This window comes from Cyprinodon tularosa, unplaced genomic scaffold (assembly GCF_016077235.1).
Source record: "Cyprinodon tularosa strain WSP-4 unplaced genomic scaffold, ASM1607723v1 ctg573, whole genome shotgun sequence".
NCBI lineage: Eukaryota > Metazoa > Chordata > Actinopteri > Cyprinodontiformes > Cyprinodontidae > Cyprinodon > Cyprinodon tularosa.
Genome location: NW_024039311.1, coordinates 42,116 through 64,553, shown reverse-complemented (window position 1 = coordinate 64,553; position 22,438 = coordinate 42,116). Strand labels below are relative to the sequence as shown.

Below are 22,438 nucleotides of genomic sequence, written 5' to 3'. Positions count from 1 at the left end.
AACACATGGCATATTTTACAGTCTGAATAAAAATTAATACCGTATTTTCACGACCATAAGGCGCACCGGACTATAGGGCGCATTTTTTATATACAGGTACATGTCCTCTACTACCTTTAAATACCTCTACTGCGTATTTAAAAATACAGCGGGGGCAAAACTGAGTATGACTGTGCTTTATTCATGTATTTATTACAAAGTATTAATCAAACCAGGGTGCTGGCCGTGAGACAGACACATCGCAGATGACACAGCGCTGTGATCGCTCCTAAATTAACTTAAAATCCGCTTTTATTACCGGTATCCTGGTGCCTGCGGCTAAAATTATTTAGATGAAAAACACCTGCCAGCAGCCGCGGTGAACCTGGAGGCTGCCCAGCCTAGAGGCTGCTGATGAATGGATTTCTGCTGTTGGTGCACCGCTGGTATGTGGGGGTCTGAGCGCCTCCGACAGAAATGGATAATCTGGATGAACTGACTGCAATTATGAAGTTTTCAGGTGTATTTTCTCACTTAAAAACATATTAAAACTACTTTATTCACACTGATCACAGCAAATATAGCTGCAAGATTTAGATTATTTAGATGAAAAAACACCTGCCAGCCACCGCGGTGAAGAGGAGGAGACCCGCCCAGAGGCTGCTGTTGAATTAAGTTTTCAGGTAGAAAAATAGAGCGGGAGCAAAACTGAGTATGTTTGTGCTTTATTAATGTATTTATTACAAAGTATTAATCAAACCCATCAAAGTCATCATCCTCTGTTTCTGAATTAAACAGCTGCACTAAATCAGACATGCCAGTTTCCCCTTCTTCGCTGTCAGTCACTTTCCATGCAGCGCGGCTCCTCAGAAATAATGCCGGCTTTTGCGAAAGCTTGAACAACAGAGCCAGCAGACACGTAGTAGTCCAAGCATCTACAATCCATCCGCAAACGGTGGCGTAACTTGCCCGGCGCTGCCTTCCACTTATCCTAAAACTGTGGTCTCCGTCTGTCATCCATCGCTCCCACGCCGCTCGCAGCCTTACTTTGAACGGCCGCTTCACACCGATGTCGAGCGGTGGAAGTTCCTTTGTCAGACCCCCGAGATAACGGCGAGCACAGCGTTTATTTTTTTTTCACCATGTTTTTCACATCAGCTGTGAGATGGGCACGCATGGAGTCACATATTAAAAGCGATGGTGATGCGTGGAAAAAAACCACCTGGTCTCCTCACATAGCCTACACCTCCCTCAGCCACGCTTTCATCATCTCCTCATCCATCCAGCCCTTTCATTTGCTTTAAAATCATATGTCATCAGAGCGATGTGTCTGTCTCGCTGTCAGCTCCCAGATCAGCTTCTCTGATTCATTGATGCGGCGCTTCCAGCAGCAAAACTTCAATTTTTTCCATCTCGAGCAGCAGCAGCGCGTTGGCGGTGCGCTCCCGACTCGCTCAAAACGCGCTGCGGGACCTTTTGCTGCGTCTATACGCTCGTCAACCGTTGACTTTGCATGTAAACTCGCTGCTTCTGCTGCACCTGCTGCGTCCGGTTCACAGCGAGCACAGCATTAATTTGTTTCACCATGTTTTTCACATCAGCTGTGAGATCGGCAGGCATGGAGTCAGATTAACAGCAATGGTGTGGTGATGAGTGGAAAAAAAAACACCTGGTTCATTCAGCCACTCTTTCATCATCTCCTCAATGAGGTGGTCTCAAAAGTCGCAGTTGCAACACACATAAGGCGCACCGCACCATAGGGCGCACCGCACATTTTGAGGGGGAAAAAAGACGTTTATGTGCGCCTTATAGTCGTGAAAATACGGTACATGGAAGTAAACTAGTATTATTTGATTACTGAGAAATCTAAAAACAAAAAAACAATTACATACACACAAGCCTCAATGGATTTAAGGAGGCATCATGTAGATTTTTGCTGAAAAATATCTTTAAAACTGACCCTTTATGACTAAAATATCGTTTGATGAGCAGACTGACACCTCAGTAGTTCACTGCTGATGCAACTGTTAGCCTGTAGCCTATTTTCCTTGATTTACTTCAGGTCAGAAGTTCCTGTGCTGTTCGTCGGATGTGTGATGAAACCAGCATCCAGCTCAGCTCCAACACCTATGGGAACTCCAAATAAGTTCTGTGTTTTTGCCATAAGTGGCAGCATCATTTGAAAACTCCGTAATGTTTATTAATTAGGATCCAAAATCTCAGTCAAAGTAAATAAAGTAAATTCAATCAGAAAAACAGACACTACATTTACTGAACAAAGGGATTGCAGATATCTGGACACTTGTAAAGAGCAAAACTTTTAAAGCATTTGGTGGGGATTTTTTTTTTAGATACCCTCAGATTAGACACTTTTGTTTTTAAAAAGATTGATAAAAAAGCAACACCAGAAGGAAATGAGTGTATCGATTTAATTACAGATGCATACAACCAAACACCAGCACTGTTCAAGCTTTACAAATGCCTACAAAAACCGTACACAAAGAAATCACTCTATCTAAAGTCCAAATCAGAATCAAAATTAAATGTGAAGCTCTCTGAGAGCGACTGGCTTTCAATGCGCAAGACTCAGAGGTCGTCCAACAAGCTCCCGAAGCTGGAGGGAATTTGAGTGGAAAGTTTTGATGCATTATTTTAGAATTAATTATCAAATACATTTTTTCCACACACATCCACAGTGTTGGCAGCAGTGTGGGCAGCTTATCATCACTCATATTTCTTGGCAATGTACAAAACTTCAGCCTTATAGGACCAAATCATTCAGGGTCTGCAGGATATACAGTCATATGAAAAAGTTTGGGCATCCCTATTAATCTTAAATATTTTTATTTCTAAATATTTGGGTGTTTGTAACAACTATTTCAGTTTGATATGTCTAATAACTGATGGACACAGTAATATTTCAGTATTGAATTTAGGTTTATTGGACTAACAGAAAATGTGCAGTATGCATTAAAACAAAGTTTGACAGGTGAAAATATGGGCACCTCAGCAAAAAGAGACATTAATATTTAGTAGATCCTCCTTTTGCAAAAACAAAAGCCTCTTGTCACTTCCTGTAGCTTTAATGAGATCCTGGATGAAGGGATTTTTGACCATTCTTCTTTGCAAAACAATTCCAGTTCAGTTAAGTTTGATGGTTGCCGAGCATGGAGAGCCTGCTTCAGATCATCCCACAGATGTTCAATGGTATTCAGGTCTGAGGATTGGGATGGCCATTTCAAAACATTGTAATCGTTCCTCTACGTAAATGCCTGAGTAGATGTGGAGCAGTGTTTTGGGTCATTGTCCTGCTGAAATATCCATCCCGGTTGTAACTTCAACTTTTTAGCTGATTCCTAAACATTATTCTGATATCCAGTGGAATCCATGCAACCCCCAACTTTAACAAGATTCCCAGTGCTAGCATTGGCAATGCAGCCGCAAAGCATGATGGAAGCTCCACCAAATTTTACAGTGGGTAGCAAGTGTTTTTCTTGGAACACTGTTTTTTTTTTTTTGCCAGCATAGAGCCATAACCAGGCTAAAAAAAGACTCCCAATGCCTGACAAAGGGGATAACAGTAGTGGAGGAAACCTTACTATCGAAAATAAAGATCTATGACCTCAGGGGCGCGCCTAAGCACCTGAGAAAATGGCTTGATTACAGAAAACTGAAAGGGCTTCAGCAAGACTATATTGTCAATGACCCAAGAAAATAAATAATATAAAGTATTTAATAAATATGTAAGCTGAAAAATGAAGGCCCACATTTGCCTTAGTGCATCCCCTAATTCACACAAATACCCCTTTCCCACTGGTTGAAAAACCCGTTTAAACCCAGGAACAATCGCCTTTTAGTGGCAGTGGGAACAGCTCACTGAAAAGTGTTTACCAGGATCAAACGACCCGCGTTAAAAGCACCTCGGCTTTGATTGGCAAGCTGTGGGAAACACCAGAGCCGGGTTGATACGCTAAATTATGAGACACCATTGAAGGCAACGTATGGATGTTAACACACCACGTCAGTTGCTTCTGATCTAAGAAGCCGAAACAATCTGTTTACATTTGTTAAACATGGTGCAGCACCGGTGGGAGGGATTCAGGAAGACAATAGAGCAAAACGGTACACTGTAGGGATGGAACGGTTCACAAAATCCACGGTTCAGTTTGGTTCACGGTTTCGTGGTCACGGTTTTCGGTTGGGTTTGGTATATGTTGATTGTTAGCCTGAATTGTTGGTCGTGTTGCTGTTAGCATAAACAAAACGTGTTGCACAATGCTTGCCCACTGTTGCACTTTAATCCACAACTTTCTTTCTGCCGTCATCTTAGGTCACTAAATGCAAAGTGGTCCCATGCAGCAGACCTATAAAGTGCTGCTGGCGCGTCTTCCAACTCCTGTTCTTTCCCACTCGCCGTACCCACACAATTCTCCACAACAACTGATTTTTTTCTGCTACACCCACCTACGCTGCTTCGCTTCTTCTTGTTTACTACTGGTGGTTGGCTTTGGTCGCAGTACCGCCACCTTCTGCTCTGGAGTGTAAACGCTTCGCCTATGAGAAAAAGGAGCTGCGCATGAACCGAACGCAACACACACGAATCGAACCGAACGTTCAATAGTACACTGGCTATGCCCTGGCTTCCTTACATGTTGCTTTCCATTGTTTATTTTTCTGATTTCTGTCGCACTGGTGACATCATCAACGTTAACCCAGCGTGATTGTGTCACCAGACAGGCAGCTGCAGGGACACTGAGGCCATGCAGCTTTCCAGCGAGGGGTTAGACCCAGCTTTTTTGGCCAAATGCCGATTGTTAGTGGGTTGAAAAACGTGTAAACCTGGTATTTTCAGTGGGAAAGAGGCTTAAGATTACGCATTTTTGTTCATTATGTAAAAGAAAATGATGGGAAAACTATGTAACACTTGTTACTCTTTCATTCTGCAGGAAGATGCCTCTAACATCACCATTTTGGGTCTACTCCTGGAGTGCAGCTTACCGAAGAGTTTTCTGAGCAGCCCTCAGGTACCGTTGGTTTTTGCTTCAACATCAGTCTGTTTATTATTTAACATTATTTAGCTGTTTCTAAGCTCATGTTTCATTAGCTTCCTTATAATAGCTCATTGGAACTTGTCTCAAAATGGTTTCTTTTTTTTAAATACAAAAATCTAAATATTGGAAAGTTTTAAAACTGATTTTTTAACATCGGGTTTTTATATATATATATCTAGGCTAAATCTTCTGTAAGAGATATAATTTTTTATCCTTTTTTTTTTTTTAGATTGTCTGTTTATTCCATTTTTTCCCTTCATCGTTTGACTCGCAGGCTTTTTGCATTTTCATTCTGCCGTCTTTATAACTTTGCTCGTTCCTCAAATACTTCCTTTTCCTTGCATCTGTTGCATGACTGGTATGCCTTTCCTCTCACATCCCAGGGGTCCTGCCTCCAAAATGAGGAGCGTCTCAGTCTGCAGATTCATCTGTCTGCCCGTGGTGACCAGCCTGCTGAACTTGACAAACTGAAGCCCTATGTCATCGAGCACATCTTGTTCCTGCTGGTCGTTCCTGCGGCTGGGTCAGCAGCATTTGGTGGGTGATAATGATCTGTACTCAAATTTGCAGGGACAGAAATTATCACACAAAGTCACAGATGTGTAGCTTGTAGTTAAATATTCCTGAAGAATAATTTTGCGTAGTTATAAAAAAGTCTTTCTTTCTTTGTAGTTATTTAAGCTTTATTTATTTATTTTTTAATCTGAGCACCCAAAGTTTAGTTTTGTGCTGTGAAGAGGGACATTATCTGAATCTGTTTGTTTTCACACAGGGGATGCAAAAATAGCAGTTTATATGTTAAATTCAGGAGCAAAGAAGCTCTATATAAAGGTAAGTTGTTTATTTTGTTTTGTTTAATCCTATCATTGTATTAGTTTTGACCTAATGAGATGTTTTTTTTATGTTTCCAGGACATACAGGTGTTGTCAAAGGTGGAGGCCAGCCTCAACTTTAACAAGGTTCTTCTGAGACCAGAGGCAAAAAACTTCACTCAAGTGGCCACCTTAGCATGCACAGGTGAGCTTTCTGTTCTCCTTGAAAATGCTTGAATATCAAACACTGAAGCTGAGTAATCGTTTACGTATCATCCTGTTCCAGGGTTATTGCCAGGCCATGGACAGAAATGCATAAGCCATATCAGTTTAAAAATGATGGGAAACAGGACAACCTATGGCTTCCAGGGATTATATATCACACACAGGTATCATACACGTTTGTACTCCTGTTGATGTTCATGCAGGTTCAAATGATCATAGCTCTTTGTATTATTGTGCTTTTTGCAGATGGCCAGTAGGAGATTTGTTCAGTTTGTTTCAGATGAGACAAAGAAGCAGCAATCGGATGGACCTGTGGTTCTCCAACCCTCACCCCCTGCCTTTCACCGTGATAAACGCTACTCTATCAGAGGGGTTAAAGGGAGCACTAAAGGTAAGTCGTGAGGATTTGATTTATGGTTCAGTGGTAGATTTAACTTATTTTCTCCTTTACCAAACATCAAAGGTGTTTATTAACAGTATCTGCTGCCCCCTGTCTGTCAGGTGGTGAACTTCAGCAGTCCATTGAGAGTTTCCACAGGCTGCTGGCATATCCTCTCCCTCCAGCTGCTCAACAGGACTCTACCTCTGAACCACATGCTGACTCTGAGTCTGGACACCAGCCTTGGCACCAGTGTGCTTCTTCCTTTCTACTTTCATTCTACTTCATCAAAGGTAAAGCTTGAGCTGCTCTGGCTGCTGCTTTGCTGGTTTGGAAATATAGTAAATAAATCTGAGGTGGTTATTAATCACATCTATACCAACAGGAGGAAGTGGTGTTTGAGGCTGAACACGAATGTGCACGACAGTGTCCCTCTTCGCTTATCTGAAGCAGGTGAAGCGCTGCCCCTAAAAACATGTTTGACATTAGAAGTTGCTTCCTGAAATGCTTTTTTAAATAAAATTTTCTTGGTATTGTCTGACAGGACGCTTAGAGTGGCAGCGCTCTCTTCTGCCAGACTTCTTCGCCTCATCCTGGTCTGTAGACAGAAAACTGGCTGCAGAGATCTGCTCTCGATGGAGGAGTCACGTAGACAAATTGCCTTGCAGGTAACGTGCAACATCGATCCACTCCTATGCAGCAGTTATATCCTTCATCATCTCACGTCATCATTTAACACATGTCTCTTCAGATGGCCCAGGCTTCCTGTGGAGGGATCCTCTCCTCTTATCTTTGATGCTACGCCCGTCAATGAGAGTAAAGTAAGCAATGACCTTTGACTTTTACTGGAAAAAGGCCTTTTTACGCGTGTTTGTCTTAGATTAACTGTTGTTACCTTTTCTTGCAGGTAAAAACATTCTTGCTGAAGAATCCATCGCCTTCAGTGGTTTCGGTGGAGATACGAATACTTTCTCTCTACCCTTCTCCTGGTGAAGCTCTGGACCTTCTAACCAAATGGTAAACTGTCAGAAGTTTGGCTGATGTTTTCAGTAAATAAAATATTATTTAGTGTCTGGTTTTATTGGAGCAGGGCATCCTAACTGTTGATTGTTTTCTTCAACAGGTTTAATATGAGCTCCCAAACCGTCAACATGAGCACAGAAGAGTTTTCTCTGCTGCCCTCTCCTCCAAATGTAAACATCTAAACAACCTTAAACATGATTTGTAGTTTGTAGGTAAACTTTGACTGGACCATGCAGACACAGCAGTCTGGTCTTTTGTGTTGCAGTCTCTCTGATATTATTTTTGTGTTTGTCTACAGGCAGGTGAGAGCGAAGCAGACGTAACAGGAGAGGGTGTCCTGCGTTTGCTGCTGCAGCCATGGGAGACCAGAGAGGTCGTTGTGGCGTTTAGGCCCACCGAACACAAACCAACCACCACTATTCTGATTATCAGGTACTACTTTAAAAATCACGAATTATTAGTAATTTTAGTAGTTTAACAGCTGAATGCTTTTTTTAAGCAAACATATATGCCTTTTTTATTCAAGTCTTTAACATTCTAGAGATGCACTTAACCTTGTACTTTTGTCTAATTATGTAATCTATGGACATTAAATTCAAATCAGTCTACATTTATTAGGCCAGATTGAGCAGCTTTTTACCAGTTCATTCTCTGGAGTTCCAAAAAAGTTCAAAAATAAAATCCCCTGGACTTTGTTTACAAGTTTGAAGACATTTTGAATTGAAAAAGCTTCCTGGATCCTAGAAACCTGGAAACAAAGTTTTGGAATGACTATGACTTGGATGACTGAGAGTCTTCACCAGGATCTTTCTCTGTTTTTTGGGATAACTTTGTGTAGATAGTGCTCTTACCTAATTTTTGGCCACTTCACCAAATTTAGCGATCTCTGTTTTTGAAACCTAAGTAGATACAGGCTCAACCCACCTAAAAATCCTGCACCCTCCCCAGATAAAACATCTCTCTTGTATTATTGGAGACATGAAGCAGATACAGTTTGTCTTTGTAGAGCAGGAAGCGTTTTACTGAAACGTGCTGTTTTTTACTGTTTGCTAGTACTTGATCCCTTTCCCTAAAAATAAATGTATTCTTGTTCTTAATTCAGTCAGCTAATTCTAACATCTTCAGCTACTCCTTATCTGGCTGTTATTCTGACATCCTTCTCTGTCTGTCCCCGTTGCCCCTCCTCCTCCGCTGTTTCTCACCCAGACGGCAGGAGCTGCTCTACTCACTCAATAGGACAGATTCAGTATCTGATATTTATCGTCCTGCTACCGATGCAGTAGTCGATGCGCTAAACAAATACGTAATTTTGGCACATTTTGCTCCATCAGTAGATGCTCAGAGTCTTTCGACACTTCATGTTTTTTGTGGTTTAACATCCATTTCTAGAGATGGACATTATGTCTCTACAGCAGTATTTTTCAATCCTGGTCCTCAAGGCACCCTGCTTTGCATGTTTTGGATGTTTCTGAGGTTCAGCAAACCTGATTCAGATGATTGCAGTTCAGCAAAGCCTTATAATCTGCTATCAATTGATAACAGGTGTGTGAAAACTGGGAAACATCTAAAACATGCAGGGCAGTGTACCTTGAGGACCAGGATGGAAAAACACTGCTCTACAGTTCGCTAATCTTTGGTCAATAGTGAGAGGAGGGGCGAGGGGGCTGATCAAAGGAGGGCTGAGAGACATAAACTGCTTTGAGAGTTTCATAATCTGTTATTTTTCATTAAAATCTACTGATGGTTTTATTTGTGTATTGATTAGCTGAAATAACAGTGATTCCCACTCCTGATAACTTTTTAATCCTGTAACGTCCTAATCATGTAATATTTAGTAAAGTTCACTGTCATCCCAAAAGAATTGCATAATCCTTGAGGATCCTGAAAAATGTCCTCTTTTAGTCAAAGGTGGTTTGCCATCAGGTTCCTAAACATGCAGGGTGACCCATTTCATTTTGTGACAGTGTGGTGTTGCCACTGGCCACTGGCCCTCACTAAACCTGGAAGTTACAAACTAGATAACACCAAGCATGCAGACCCCACCATGAAGAACATTTTCCTATCTGACAGTGTTAAGGAGTCCTTTAAAAACATTTCCAAATTAACCTTGGGTAAAAATAACCCTAAGAGCTGACAACCAATGTATGTTTGTATAATCTTTCTATTTGGCAAACCATTCATACTAAAAATACTTTTTTCAGGAACAACCTGACTGTGTTTGACATGGTGGTCCTACAAGGCCATGGGGCCAAAGAGCTGCTAAGAGTCGGAGGAAAACTGCCCGGCCCGGGAGCCTCTCTACGATTTAACGTTCCTCAGTCCACTCTGATGGAGTGTCGTGACGGTGAGAGAAGCAATCAGCTCTCCTCATAGCGGGAAATTCTTCCACATTTGGTTTTGATTCAGCTATAAATGGACAGATTAAAGGCAGCTTTTTTCTTCTACAGGCCTGCGCACCACTAAGCCTCTCTTTGCAATCAGGAAGAGTTTTAAGGTGGAGAACGCCGGAGAGCTTCCTCTGACAGTCATGTCCATGAATATTAATGGTTACTCCTGCCAGGGGTATGGCTTCGAGGTGCTTCAGTGTCATTCCTTTAGCCTTGAGCACAACACCTCCTCTGAGATCACAATTGCGTAAGAACATGAACTTATTTTCATTTGTGGTGCCTTTTTACTTCCCAAGCTGTCATTTTACTTTGACCTTTTCGTTTTCTTCGGTTTGTTTATAGGTTTACACCAGACTTCACGTCATCCTGGGTGATTCGTGATCTCACCCTGGTGACATCTCGGGGCAGCTCTTTCCCGTTCACCCTCAATGTGACACTTCCCCACCACATGTTACCTCTCTGTGCTCAGGTGGTACCGGGCCCCAGCTGGGAGGAAACCTTTTGGATTGTCACTCTCATATTCACATGGTTAGTGCTAATTTAGGTGTTGTCTCCATACAGGATACAGGAGGAATTTACTCCCAGATGCTTTTCCTGATTAAAAGCATTTTAAAATTAGTAGTATTCAAGTTTCTGCCTGAGCTCAGCTCTCCTCTCCATGTTAGTCTTAAGCTGCCTTCATACCGAAAGTGTTTTGGGCATCAAAAGCGCCAAAATTTGGAAGCTGAATCAAACTGTGGTCAATTTGCTTTGACACTCTGGATGCTCGGCGCGTTGGTTCTTTTTCTGCTATGTTCTTAAGCTACAAGCTAAACAGTAGCTTGGTTTTATTTAGTTTGATGAGGTGGAAAATTTGTTTTGACATGTTTTAAGGGAGAAAGTTCACCTCCACAGATCCTCTGTGCAGTCAGTTCATCAGGATTATGATCCCAATAAAATATGCAGTAGCACCAGACCAGAATATACAATCAGATATTCTTTATCGGCAGGTTGTAAAATTTTTAGTTAATTTGTGTATTTATAAACTGTTTCGCCATAGTTCATATAAAAATGTTTCAGTGCAGTACTGTAATCTTGACCAAAGCTCGCTCTCTTTTTGTTGTACATAATCAATTCTTTTGGGGGTTTTTTTTAACCTTTGGAGTTTAACTCCTTGATATTTATATTTTTTTTATATGCAGACAGCTCTGCAGAAATAATGACAGCTTGCTTGTAGTGTGAATTTCTCTCAAAAAACTCCTGGATCAGCTTTTCTGATTGGCTGACGCTCTGATGTCTAGTGGCAAAAGTTAAATTTTCTGAACTCCAGCGTCGAACGGCCGGATGCGCCGCTCCCCAATAGACTTGGCATGTAAATCAGAATGTTAATAATGTAAATCAATCTCTGACAGCCAAAATACATTCGGTGTGAAGCAGCTTTAGTCAGTAAGCTGTGCAGCCAATTTCTAAAAACGACTTCCTGTTTTCAGATAGAAAGCTTGAAAGATTCCACTTAATTTGTTATCTCTATAATATTTTTCACTCATCAAGTTCAGGTTGGAAAGGTTAATTTTCCACCCTTTATTTTCAGATTTTATAGGGGAAACTTTTGTAACAATCTGAATTTTTGTTTTTTTTGTTTTTTTCCTTGGCTGCATCTATTTAGGGACCCAAAACTCTTAACTCTTCCTTTTGCTAGTGTGTAACATTGTTGCTTCTGCTACAAAATAAAGTGGCCATTTTTAGAAATACAGCTTAGAATGACAGAGAGTACTCTATATAAAGATTTTTGATGGTTTCGCTAAAACATACTTTATTTTTCTCTCTTTTAAAGTGAACTGGGGAAAAATCTTCATGATCAAAAAAACAGTGTTTTAAACTGTGACTATTTCCCAAGCATTACCACTATAAGAAAGAGAAGGAAGTTTATTTGAAGGAATTCACTGTTGCCTGGTTGATGTGTCCCAAAATGCACGCAGAGCTGCAGCACCACCCGTTTCCTTCACTTTTCTTCTCTGTTTGTCTTTCCAGCTTCTCCTTGGTTGGTGTGTGTCTGATGGCCTTTCATCAGGCTCAGTATATCCTCAGGGAGTTCTCTGCTCCTAGCATCAGGAGCAACCACAACTCTGTCCTTTCCCGGGAGAACAGTTCTGTCAATAATATCACCCCCAATGGAGTCAAGTATGTCAAATAAAATTTTTTGTCCATAATGTTACAGTTTGTATTGCTAAGAGTAACCATTATATATTGTGTTTCTGTGCAGTAAATCCAAAGGCAGCTGTAAGACCTACATAGACACCTGTCACACTTCTGATAAAGGAAAGGGGCGGGGCTCATCTGCTTTGGCCAACAGCCCCACCCCTCGTTCTCAGTCCTCGAAGAAGGGCTCCTCAGCCTCCACCTCCCAAACACAAAAGAAACACAAAGTTTCACTTTATTACACAAAACATAAGCCCAGCTCAGCTGCAGCTACAGCTGCAACCATGGATGAAGAACACGAGGACCTCACACCAGATAGTTCCCTCACCCCAGACTCCTGCAACAACAACAACCAACCGGCTTTCATCAGCGAGATGGATAAAAAGACATCCCCAGGCTTCACAGAAGACGTCCAGGGCAACATTGAACACAGCATGTCAGCAGCAGTTATGTTTCCCGTGGAAATACCTGCTGGTTTCACTGAAAATGTCACAATGGGTGCAGGACCCAGACCGAGCCTGTTAATCTGCAGTCCTGTGGAGAGCAGCTGCAGCGAGAAAAGGGACACTTCAGAGCTGGAGGTATGGCTGCAGAAGTTGGAAAATGCATTTCCTTTGTTTCCCTTCTTGTTCTGGACACTTCCAAGAATGCATTAGCTAATCTAAATGTTTTCTTTACAGATCCATTTCGCAGAAGATGCTAAAGATCAGAAAAAGAAAGCTCTGAATACAGAGATGGGCACAGCAATGGGGAATAATAATAAGGGAAAGAGGAGTCGAAGAAAGACAGAAAATGTCTCCAGGTACAACATACATTCCTGATTGTTGAAAAGATTTACTTTTGAATGGTTGGGATTTAAACTGATATAAATTTTAATGTGAGAAAATACCTGATATTTGTGATTTAGATTTTATTGTTCTTTATAACACATTGATATGTCAGCAGTGTTGTCAAATGTTATCTGATCCCCACAAAGACTTAAACTTTTAAAACATTTCGAAATGTGGGTTAGTGTTACTTGAGCAATTTATCGTCTTGCTCTATGAAGCATTTGGATTTATTTTTATTATCTGTGGTTGTTTCTGAGTGATTCTTGCCAACCTTCATCAATTTGCCCATTGTTGCATGAAACTTTCTATACAAAACATCTTGTTGAAACCAAACCCTTAAAATATCCCTTTTTTGCTTTTTGTTATTTTTAACTCTAGTCCTCCTGAGCACAATGTTATTACAGTACCAGAAAGGGAGAAGGAGCCAGAATGGAAATCAGGGGAACGCAACATAATCAGAAACCACAACAGAAACCGTTGCTGCAACGGTTTTCTGCCAGAAGTGCTGAAGACAGGACAAGGTGCTGAAAACCTGCTTAAACAAAATGGTCGGTATTAATTTTATTCTATAGATTCCAGAATTCACAATTTAACCAAGAGTATTCAGAGTAAGGAAGAAAATAACCTTGCTTCTTGTTATTTTTCTGGCAGGTGTTTGTCCAAGTCGCAGCCGGCGAAGGTGTGGAGCAGAGCGACGCACTGGGGGAGTGTCAGAGTCGGGCTCAGACTCCGGCAGTTCGTCGGGCGGTGTGAGGGCCAGCAGAGGCAGCTGGGGAAGCTGGAGCAGTGCGAGCAGCATGGAGGGAGACAAGGACCACAGTGCTCGAACGCAAGCCTGTGCTACCTCATCTAGAAAAAGTATAAAGCAGCTTTTTAAAGCTTCATTTGCGATTAAATGTAATTTGTAAATCTCACAGGTGGATAGATATGTCACACAGGCAATAACTAAACCTCAAAAGCTAACGATTTTATTTTTTTTGAATGTCTTTTTTTCCCCCCAGGAGATTCTACGCAGTACTCTGTCTACCCCACAGACAGGGACTGCTACCAAACCATCAATAACAATAACAAGGCCTCAAGGTATTTCTCTTACCACACATTTCTTTCTGTGATTTTTTTTTTTATATACTATAAAAACATCCGCCTTAAGTCCAACAAGAAAGTCACATTTTAATGGGGAAATTTGCAAAACTTGAAGCCAAGGGGAACTCTATCACAGGAAGAAGAGTGGCTCGTTGGATTCTGTCCAACATGGAGATATTATACATTAGCTTAAAAAAAAGATGATCTAGGATCCAAACTTATTTAACATTGTAGGTTTTTAAACGTGTGGTAGTGGACAGGGATTATTGAAACTTTAGGAACATTGTGCTTTTATGCAGAGTTGATATTCAGGTTTGTTGCACACTAGTCTAAAGAAAAAAAGTACATCAGAACAAGTTACTTTCAAGGTTTTTGATGCAGATTATTCATATTGGTTTTTGTTTTTTAGCTCAAACATTTTGTACAGCAAAGACACGTGCCAAAGCCCAGACCCAGCTCCATCAAACTTTGTCCCCAGCTTTGCTGATGTTGCTGCAGGAATGGACAGGAATATGGGTAAAGACCAAAACACCTGCTTTTAAAACAAGGATCGACATAATGAGGTTTTCACCTTTAATCTCTGATTGAGTTTTTATTTTCTCCTTGGTTGCTGTCAGGTCATTATGTGCCTGAAGACACGTGGTCTGCTCCATCAATTCCTCTAACCAATGAGTTCAGGTACAACACAACAGAAGCCCAGCCCTACATACCTCAACCACCAGTCACTGCATCTTACAACGGGTAGGTTTTGAAGAAAAAAAAAAAACTCTTTTACAGATGTTTTTATTTTTTGTACTTTTATTCTTAGCTACAGTATGCAATGCCTTTAAACTGATTGGGTATTTGAGATCTACACAGCTATGTTCTTTGCTAAAAGCATTGCACAGGTTTATGTTGTTTGACTGGAAAAGCAATATAACTCCGTGTTTGACAATCTCCTGTGCACTTTGTTCTGCTGCTGCCTTTAACAATGGTGATCAGAAAAGTCCTGCTACCATAGCACGACCTTTGATCTGTCAAAGTGTGGCTCCAAGAAAGTTTAATTACTCTGGGAAAAAATTATCAGAAGGCTTTTTAAAATCCAGAATAACAACTCAAAAGAAGCCATTTAAACCCGTGCTGCGTTAGAGCTATAAATGTTAGTGTGTTACTTCTAATCAATAATGTTTTAAAATTATTAAGTTTATTTTTTGTAAAAATAAAAAAAATGATAAAATCAATAATAATATTAATGTAGTCATTATTTCACAGCCTCCCTGTTTTATACTAGTCTTTAGCTGCTAGTTGCTAATATTTAACATTAGCTAACATTGCCTATGCTGTCTGAATGTCTAGCCTACCCACCGCCATTTAAGATAAAGAAGCCTGGTGGCCTTTTTGATGTCTGAGATGCTCTGCCAGGGTTGATTGGTTCCCCTGTAGGTACCAGATCTGCTCAGGGCCCTGCGCATGCCAGTGACATTATGCTATATGATCCTTCACCCCCCACCCCCACCCCACCCTGTGGATCCCAGATATTACCAATCTGTCATTCCTATCTGCTGCTTTTGTTTTTCTGCCTCATTGGCATGATGTTTTAATTATTATTTTTTTAAATGTCACCCATTTTCTTTCATTTATCTTTCTAGATGTGACAATTAAATGTTCCCCTTTTGGGGATGAATATAAAATGTAAATTTAGATCAATTCTGATCTATATTCAAAATGTTTGTGGATGAATGATTTGGAAAAAAAAACTGTTACTGATGGAAATTGTTCTGATGCTCCTGCAGTTAAGTTTTATGATTTTACAGACGATTACTACAGTTATTTACATCTATTTAAAAAGCAGCAATTTTGTTCTCCTGCAGGTTCACTTGGACTAGTGCCAACAATCATTGTAACAGTCCCTGCAGCTACATAGGTACGTCTACTTGCCAGTTTCACTTCCTTAAGCTTTTCAAACTACTGCAATATGTTTCCAGTTGGTTTGATCCTCAACATGTTTGTTGGAATGATTTTCCAGGTAATGGACCGTTTCACAGTGGTTTCCCCAATCAAGAGGGGCACAACATCCACGGCAATCAGAGCAGCTGGACAGAGGAGCAGCCTCAGGAATCCCCCACAACCTGGAGCTCAGCAGCATGTGTGGGCAGCAAGGTGAGCCATCATGGATGAGAAACAAAGAACTGAGACAAACATATCAGAAAAGATCCTAGTACCACTAAGCCGCTTAAAGTAGCTGCCAGTATAACATCTGTCCTTTTGCTTTTTGCAGCCATATTTCTCGGGGACCCGCAGCCTCTCTCCCATGTCCAGCCTGTTTGGCTCCATCTGGACCCCCCAGACCCATTTCCCACCTGAGCGATCGGTCCCAGTGTCCCCGATGTCCCCGATGTCCCCAATCACCCCCATCACCCCACCACACTCCCCGTTCACCCGTGAGCCCGAGGGGACCTACAGGCCCATCCAGTACTCCGGCTTCAACCCGTTTGGCCCGCACATGAACCTGGACATATGGAACTCTTCGTCCAACCGCAGCTCCAACTCCCAGCTCTCCAACGACTCCGGCTACTGTGGAGACGTCTGAATCAAAACCAACATGGCAGAACCTTAATAGTTGCAAATGCATAAAACCTGATATATAAAAGAAAGGAAATAAAAATGAATGTTCTTTTATCAACAGTGGGGAAAAATGTGAATGTTTCTTTTCTTTTATGTTCCAATTTTCAGATGTTAATTGTTGTGAGAGGTGAAGCATTTGTTGTATATTTTTCTAGATGTTTTGCAGTTTTGATCATAGAAAATAAAAATCAAGGTTTTGTACTTGAAGAACTATGGTCTTTATTTTAATGAAACCACATTGATGAAGTAGTTCAGTGCTGACCATAATAAATGGCTCCCTTGATAAAACGATAAAAGAAACCCTTGAAATTAATTTATCTCTTATAATAGCATGATGTCTTATTACTAAATTTAGAGGAATTCTATTCTTATATTTATTTTGCTGAGGAAAGATTACTGCATTACCACACAGATTATACAGCAAAATTCCAGTAAGTAGACCTGCAGACAGGGTAGGACTGTTTGAATCAAGGCTTTTCTCAGGCAACAAACATGATAGCAGACATGAGATAAAGTGCAATAGATGTTTGGAAATGTGCAAAATTGATTTATCACACATATCAGAATATCACTTTTAGGTTAAACTGCACCAAAATAAATCTCTACATACTGATTCTTTAAATCATAATCTTTACTAGAGCGTGATTGCACACTTGATTGAATGGCAAGGCAAATGCTGTTCATTTAATTTGGTGCTATAATATTTGATGTTACCGGGTGGGTCAAACTTAGACTAAACTCTCCACCCTATTTACCACTGGCTGGGGAAACTCGAAACCTGCACAGCGGCAGCGACCAAAGGTGAGCCATTTTAGTTTCCTTTTTGCACCATCTGTCAAGGCCTAGTACCTTATAAACAATCAAATGAAATCCAACAATCCATGAAATTATTTTTTATTGAAATAAAAATGTTTTGAGATGTTTATATGTTCCCCATATTCAGGGATTAAAAACAAAAACTTTAAAAAGTTGAAATAAAAATTTTTTTTAGTCCTAAATGTCAGTATTTTGTCAGTAGGCTCCTCATTGTTATCTTCAAGGTCTTATTTCTTTAAGTTTGATAGTATAATGATATAATCTTGTAAAAATTAGCATATTTTAAGTCATAGGGCCGGATTTATCAAGATCCAATTTTGCGTGCAGTAATTTGCGCTCGCAAAGTGGAATTTTGCGCGAGGGGCTGAACCATGGTTTGCGGGTGATTTAACAAGAGCGATTGCGTAACTGGTGGCAGGTGCAAAACTGTTGGAGACGCCCTATTTAAATGATGGTTTTGCGCGTTTTGTGGTTTGCGGCAAAGTAGTTTGTAGTTTGTGCAAACTAGTGCATTAAGAAATTTTAATCTTACAGTGACACCACCCCCTCCAAAAAAAGAAATATATATATATATATATATATATATATATATATATATATATGTAAACTTTGGCAACCTTTATTCCCTAAGGTGGTATGTGGCTGTATTTCTACTTCACCGCAGTAAGAAAAAACAAAAAACAAAACAAAAAACAGGTGTTTTGTATCGGCCTGTAGAAAAATGCACATACCAAATGGCTCACAAGAAGTGACTGTGGATAAGATGACTGCATTGGCATGTTGCTCCACAGGCGCAGGGTGTCGGGGTTCTCCGGTAGGGCGTCAGGGCGACATGGCATTTAGAACGTCGGACAGCACTTCTGAAAAACGAGATTGGGAGATCCCAGCTCTCGCTGCAACCGTACGCTGGAATGACCCAGATGCAAAAAAGTGCAATGTTGCAAGGAGTTTTGTGATATCTGGTAGCTATTGCGTGGGTCCTCCTTGTGGCTGGCTCCAAATCCATTCGGAGTTCCCCCAACAGCTCCAAAATGGCAATGCTGGATAAACGATATGTTTTGATGATCGTTTCCTCGTTCATTCCAAAAATATTCACACGGAGTGAAAAAATGCGTTCTCTGCGTCTCCTTGCTTCATTTCCATGTCTCCTTCTTGCGACAATAACCGCTGCCATGTGTGCGCAATTACGCATACAGACCATTTGCACCTTCTTTTGAAACGTGTTAAATATAGAGTCAGATAGCGTTAGCAAAATTGCTTTCAGGTTTGATAAATCACTTTGCGAGTGCTAAATTAATATATTTACATGTTCTCCTCCCACAAGACGCACTTTTGCGTGTAAACGCCCTATATTGCATATTCATTGCAGAAAAAGTACTAAATGGATAAGAGGCGCTATTTAGCACGTTTTAAAGACCAAACCCTTTTAGCACGCTGTTGATAGACCAGTTTGTACATTTTTTAGCGTGCGCAGTGAAATAGCTCACGTTTTAATACACGCAAACCTTTGATAAATCCGGCCCATAGTGTTAAGGACAGTTCATATTGTCCTTTTATTTCAAAGCAATTTTATAATCCCATTTGGTGAAAATATAAGCAAATGATCTGGTAGATGTTGTATTTATATTCTATTCTCTGGTGATCCCTCCTGTTTGCCTCAGAGATTGTTCTATCCTCACCTCTTTAAAAGGTAACCATCCAACTTTTTAAATTGCTTTTTGGTTTTCTTTTTATTGCTTCAAAGCCATATGTTATTTCTCATGTTCAAGATCAAGTATTTAAAAGAAGTTTCATGACTGGCTTAAGCAGTGGCAGCCTGAAGTTTGTCCAGAAACAAATGCAACTGTTTTCCACTGTTATAATTTCCCCCAAAATACTATAATTTCCAGCATGAACTTTAAATCATAGATGATGTAGAAGACAGATGTTACATTGGCGTTATATTTCCATAGAAATCATTCAACAGGCTGATCACCATATTTAGTTAAAGTGTGTTTAAAAAGTAAAAAGTATGTTTAAAAATTCTGAAAAAAAAGCAATGGCTACCCCAATTATAGGAAATAAAATCCTCAGTTTGCATTTAAATAGGAGGTGCATACTAGAAATTAAAGTTATATGGAGTAATGATTTTAATTATTTTAAATGTGTTTTAATTTTAATTACTGTAAGCTCTTGATCCTAAACAGTTTTGGTGATTTTATAAATGTATTATTTTATATATATTGAGGTTATCTTTTTAAGTCTTTTTTTTTTTCTTTAGTGATATCAAAAGGTTCATAGCTGTTATTCTGCAAAAACAACATGGTTTATAAGCTTGATACAAACTCAAGCAGCTTCAGCTGCTCCTGTCTGCAGTATCATGTCATGTTTTCTTCTCCGGTTTTCCACTAGAGGCCTTTACTATAAAATAGAATAATGGCTTATTAAAATTCTACACTGATGTATATATAAAAAAATAAAATAAAAAGATGCTAACAATAAATTTGTTTATCAACAGTCTTCCGGAGGTTTGATCAGTTTCTTGTAAGCATAAAGTAAAGCCTAAATCTTACAGTTTTTACCGGTCGTATTTTTTTTTTTATGGGTTTAGGTGCTTGTGTGCCTAAAAACGTGTGTAATTCTTTGTTAGGCTCTCGAGAGCTAACATATTGCAGCTATTGATCTTTAGTCCTAAAATCAACACAGAAGCCTGGATACTGATGACAGGGAAGGCCAAAGGAGTCTGGAAATACTGATAACACACAGTGTGTACATGTGCACGAGGTTTTAGAGGTCTGCAAATATCAGTCAGACTTTTTCTGCAGGATTTAATCTGTTGGGATGAAAAATCTGTCAAATTATTTCAGGATTATGTATAGCTTTAGCCTACAACTGTTCCTGATTTTTCTTGCTCTAAAGATAAAATGCATCTGCAAATATTGTCCTTCAAAAGTATACATTTCTGATTTAAAAAAATGTTTCAAATAAAAATGTAAAAAATTTGGCACATGTTGAGGATTTTACAGATCTGTCAGTTTTATATACAGTGGGGCAAAAAAGTATCTAGTCAGCCACCAATAATGCAAGTTCTCCCACTTAAAAAGATGAGAGGCCGGTAATTCTCATCATAGATATACCTCAACTATGAGAGACAAAATGAGAAAAAAAAATCCAGAAAATCACATTGTCTGATTTTTAAACAATTTATTTGCAAAATATGGTGGAAAATAAGTATTTGGTCAATAACAAAAGTTCATCTCAATACTTTGTTATATACCCTTTGTTGGCAATGACAGAGATCAAACGTTTTCTGTAAGTCTTCACAAGGTTTTCACACACTGTTGCTGGTATTTTGGCCCATTCCTCCATGCAGATCTCCTCTAGAGCAGTGATGTTCTGGGGCTGTCGCTGGGCAACACAGACTTTCAACTCCCTCCAAAGATTTTCTATGGGGTTGAGATCTGGAGACTGGCTAGGCCACTCCAGGACCTTGAAATGCTTCTTACGAAGCCACTCCTTCGTTACCCGGGCGGTTTGTTTGGGATCATTGTCATGCTGAAAGACCCAGCCACGTTTCATCTTCAATGCCCTTGCTGATGGAAGGAGGTTTTCACTCAAAATTTGACGATACATGGCCCCTTTCATTCTTTCCTTCACACGGATCAGTCGTCCTGGTCCCTTAGTAGAAAAACAGCCCCAAAGCATGATGTTTCCACCCCCATTCTTTACTGTAGGTATGGTGTTCTTTGGATGCAACTCAGCATTCTCTCTCCTCCAAACACGACGAGTAGAGTTTTTACCAAAAAGTTCTATTTTGGTTTCATCTGACCATATGATATTCTCCCAGTCATCGTCTGGATCATCCAAATGCTCTCTAGCAAACTTGAGACGGGCCTTGACATGTACTGGCTTAAGCAGGGGAACACGTCTGGCACTGCAGGATTTGAGTCCCTGGCGGCGTAGTGTGTTACTGATGGTAGCCTTTGTTACTTTGGTCCCAGCTCTCTGCAGGTCATTCACTAGGTCCCCCCGTGTGGTTCTGGGATTTTTACTCACCGTTCTTGTGATCATTTTGACCCCACAGGTTGAGATCTTGCGTGGAGCCTCAGATCGAGGAAGATTATCAGTGGTCTTGTATGTTTTCCATTTTCTAATAATTGATCCCACAGTTGATTTCTTCACACCAAGCCGTTTACCTATTGCAGATTCAGAATTCCCAGCTTGGTGCAGGTCTATAATTTTGTTTCGGGTGTCCTTTGACAGCTCTCTACAGGTGCTGGTCATAAAATTAGAATATCATGAAAAAGTAGATTGATTTCAGTAATTCCATTTAAAAAGTGAAACTTGTATATTATATTCATACATTACATACAAACTCATATTTCAGATGTTTATTTTGTTTAATTTTGATGATTACAAATGACAACAAATGAAAATCTCAAATTCATCATATCAGAAAATTAGAATATTGTGAAAAGGTTCAAAATTGATGGCCCCTGGTGCCACACTCTAATCAGCTAATTAACTCAAACCACCTGCAAAAGCCTTTAAATGGTCTTTCAGTCTAGTTCTATAGGCTACACAATCATGGGGAAGACTGCTGACTTGACAGTTGTCCAAAAGACGACCATCGACACCTTGCACAAGGAGGGCAAGACACAAAAGGTCATCGCTAAAGAGGCTGGCTGTTCACAGAGCTCAGTGTCCAAGCACATTAATAGAGAGGCGAAGGGAAGGAAAAGATGTGGTCGAAAACAGTGTACAAGCAAGAGAGATAACCGCACCCTGGAGAGGATTGTGAAACAAAACCCCTTCAAAAATGTGGGGGAGATTCACAAAGAGTGGACTGCAGCTGGAGTGAGTGCTTCAAGAACCACCACACACAGACGTATGAAAGACATGGGTTTCTGCTGTCGCATTCCTTGTGTCAAGCCACTCTTGAACCACAGACAGCGTCAGAAGCGTCTTGCCTGGGCTAAAGAGAAACAGGACTGGACTGCTGGTGAGTGGTCCAAAGTCATGTTCTCTGATGAAAGTAAATTTTGCATTTCCTTTGGAAATCAAGGTCCCAGAGTCTGGAGGAAAAGAAGAG

General features: G+C 40.3%; 1 protein-coding gene across 1 annotated transcript in view; it reads left to right on the top strand.

The window, feature by feature from the left end:
• Positions 1-16,761, top strand: part of tmem131l (transmembrane 131 like) — a 38,469-nt gene extending 21,708 nt beyond the window's left edge. The window contains 28 exon segments of the mRNA XM_038306132.1: positions 4,926-5,003; positions 5,414-5,567; positions 5,803-5,861; positions 5,942-6,047; positions 6,129-6,231; positions 6,314-6,458; positions 6,569-6,739; positions 6,832-6,876; positions 6,878-6,899; positions 6,991-7,114; positions 7,198-7,267; positions 7,354-7,463; positions 7,570-7,639; positions 7,768-7,901; positions 9,671-9,813; positions 9,917-10,103; positions 10,199-10,384; positions 11,867-12,016; positions 12,099-12,615; positions 12,715-12,836; positions 13,243-13,412; positions 13,516-13,722; positions 13,866-13,944; positions 14,357-14,463; positions 14,565-14,688; positions 15,798-15,850; positions 15,953-16,086; positions 16,205-16,761. Coding sequence (XP_038162060.1) covers positions 4,926-5,003; positions 5,414-5,567; positions 5,803-5,861; positions 5,942-6,047; positions 6,129-6,231; positions 6,314-6,458; positions 6,569-6,739; positions 6,832-6,876; positions 6,878-6,899; positions 6,991-7,114; positions 7,198-7,267; positions 7,354-7,463; positions 7,570-7,639; positions 7,768-7,901; positions 9,671-9,813; positions 9,917-10,103; positions 10,199-10,384; positions 11,867-12,016; positions 12,099-12,615; positions 12,715-12,836; positions 13,243-13,412; positions 13,516-13,722; positions 13,866-13,944; positions 14,357-14,463; positions 14,565-14,688; positions 15,798-15,850; positions 15,953-16,086; positions 16,205-16,516 — 3,882 coding nt within the window. The 3' untranslated portion in view covers positions 16,517-16,761.
• Positions 16,762-22,438: the final 5,677 nt, after the last annotated feature.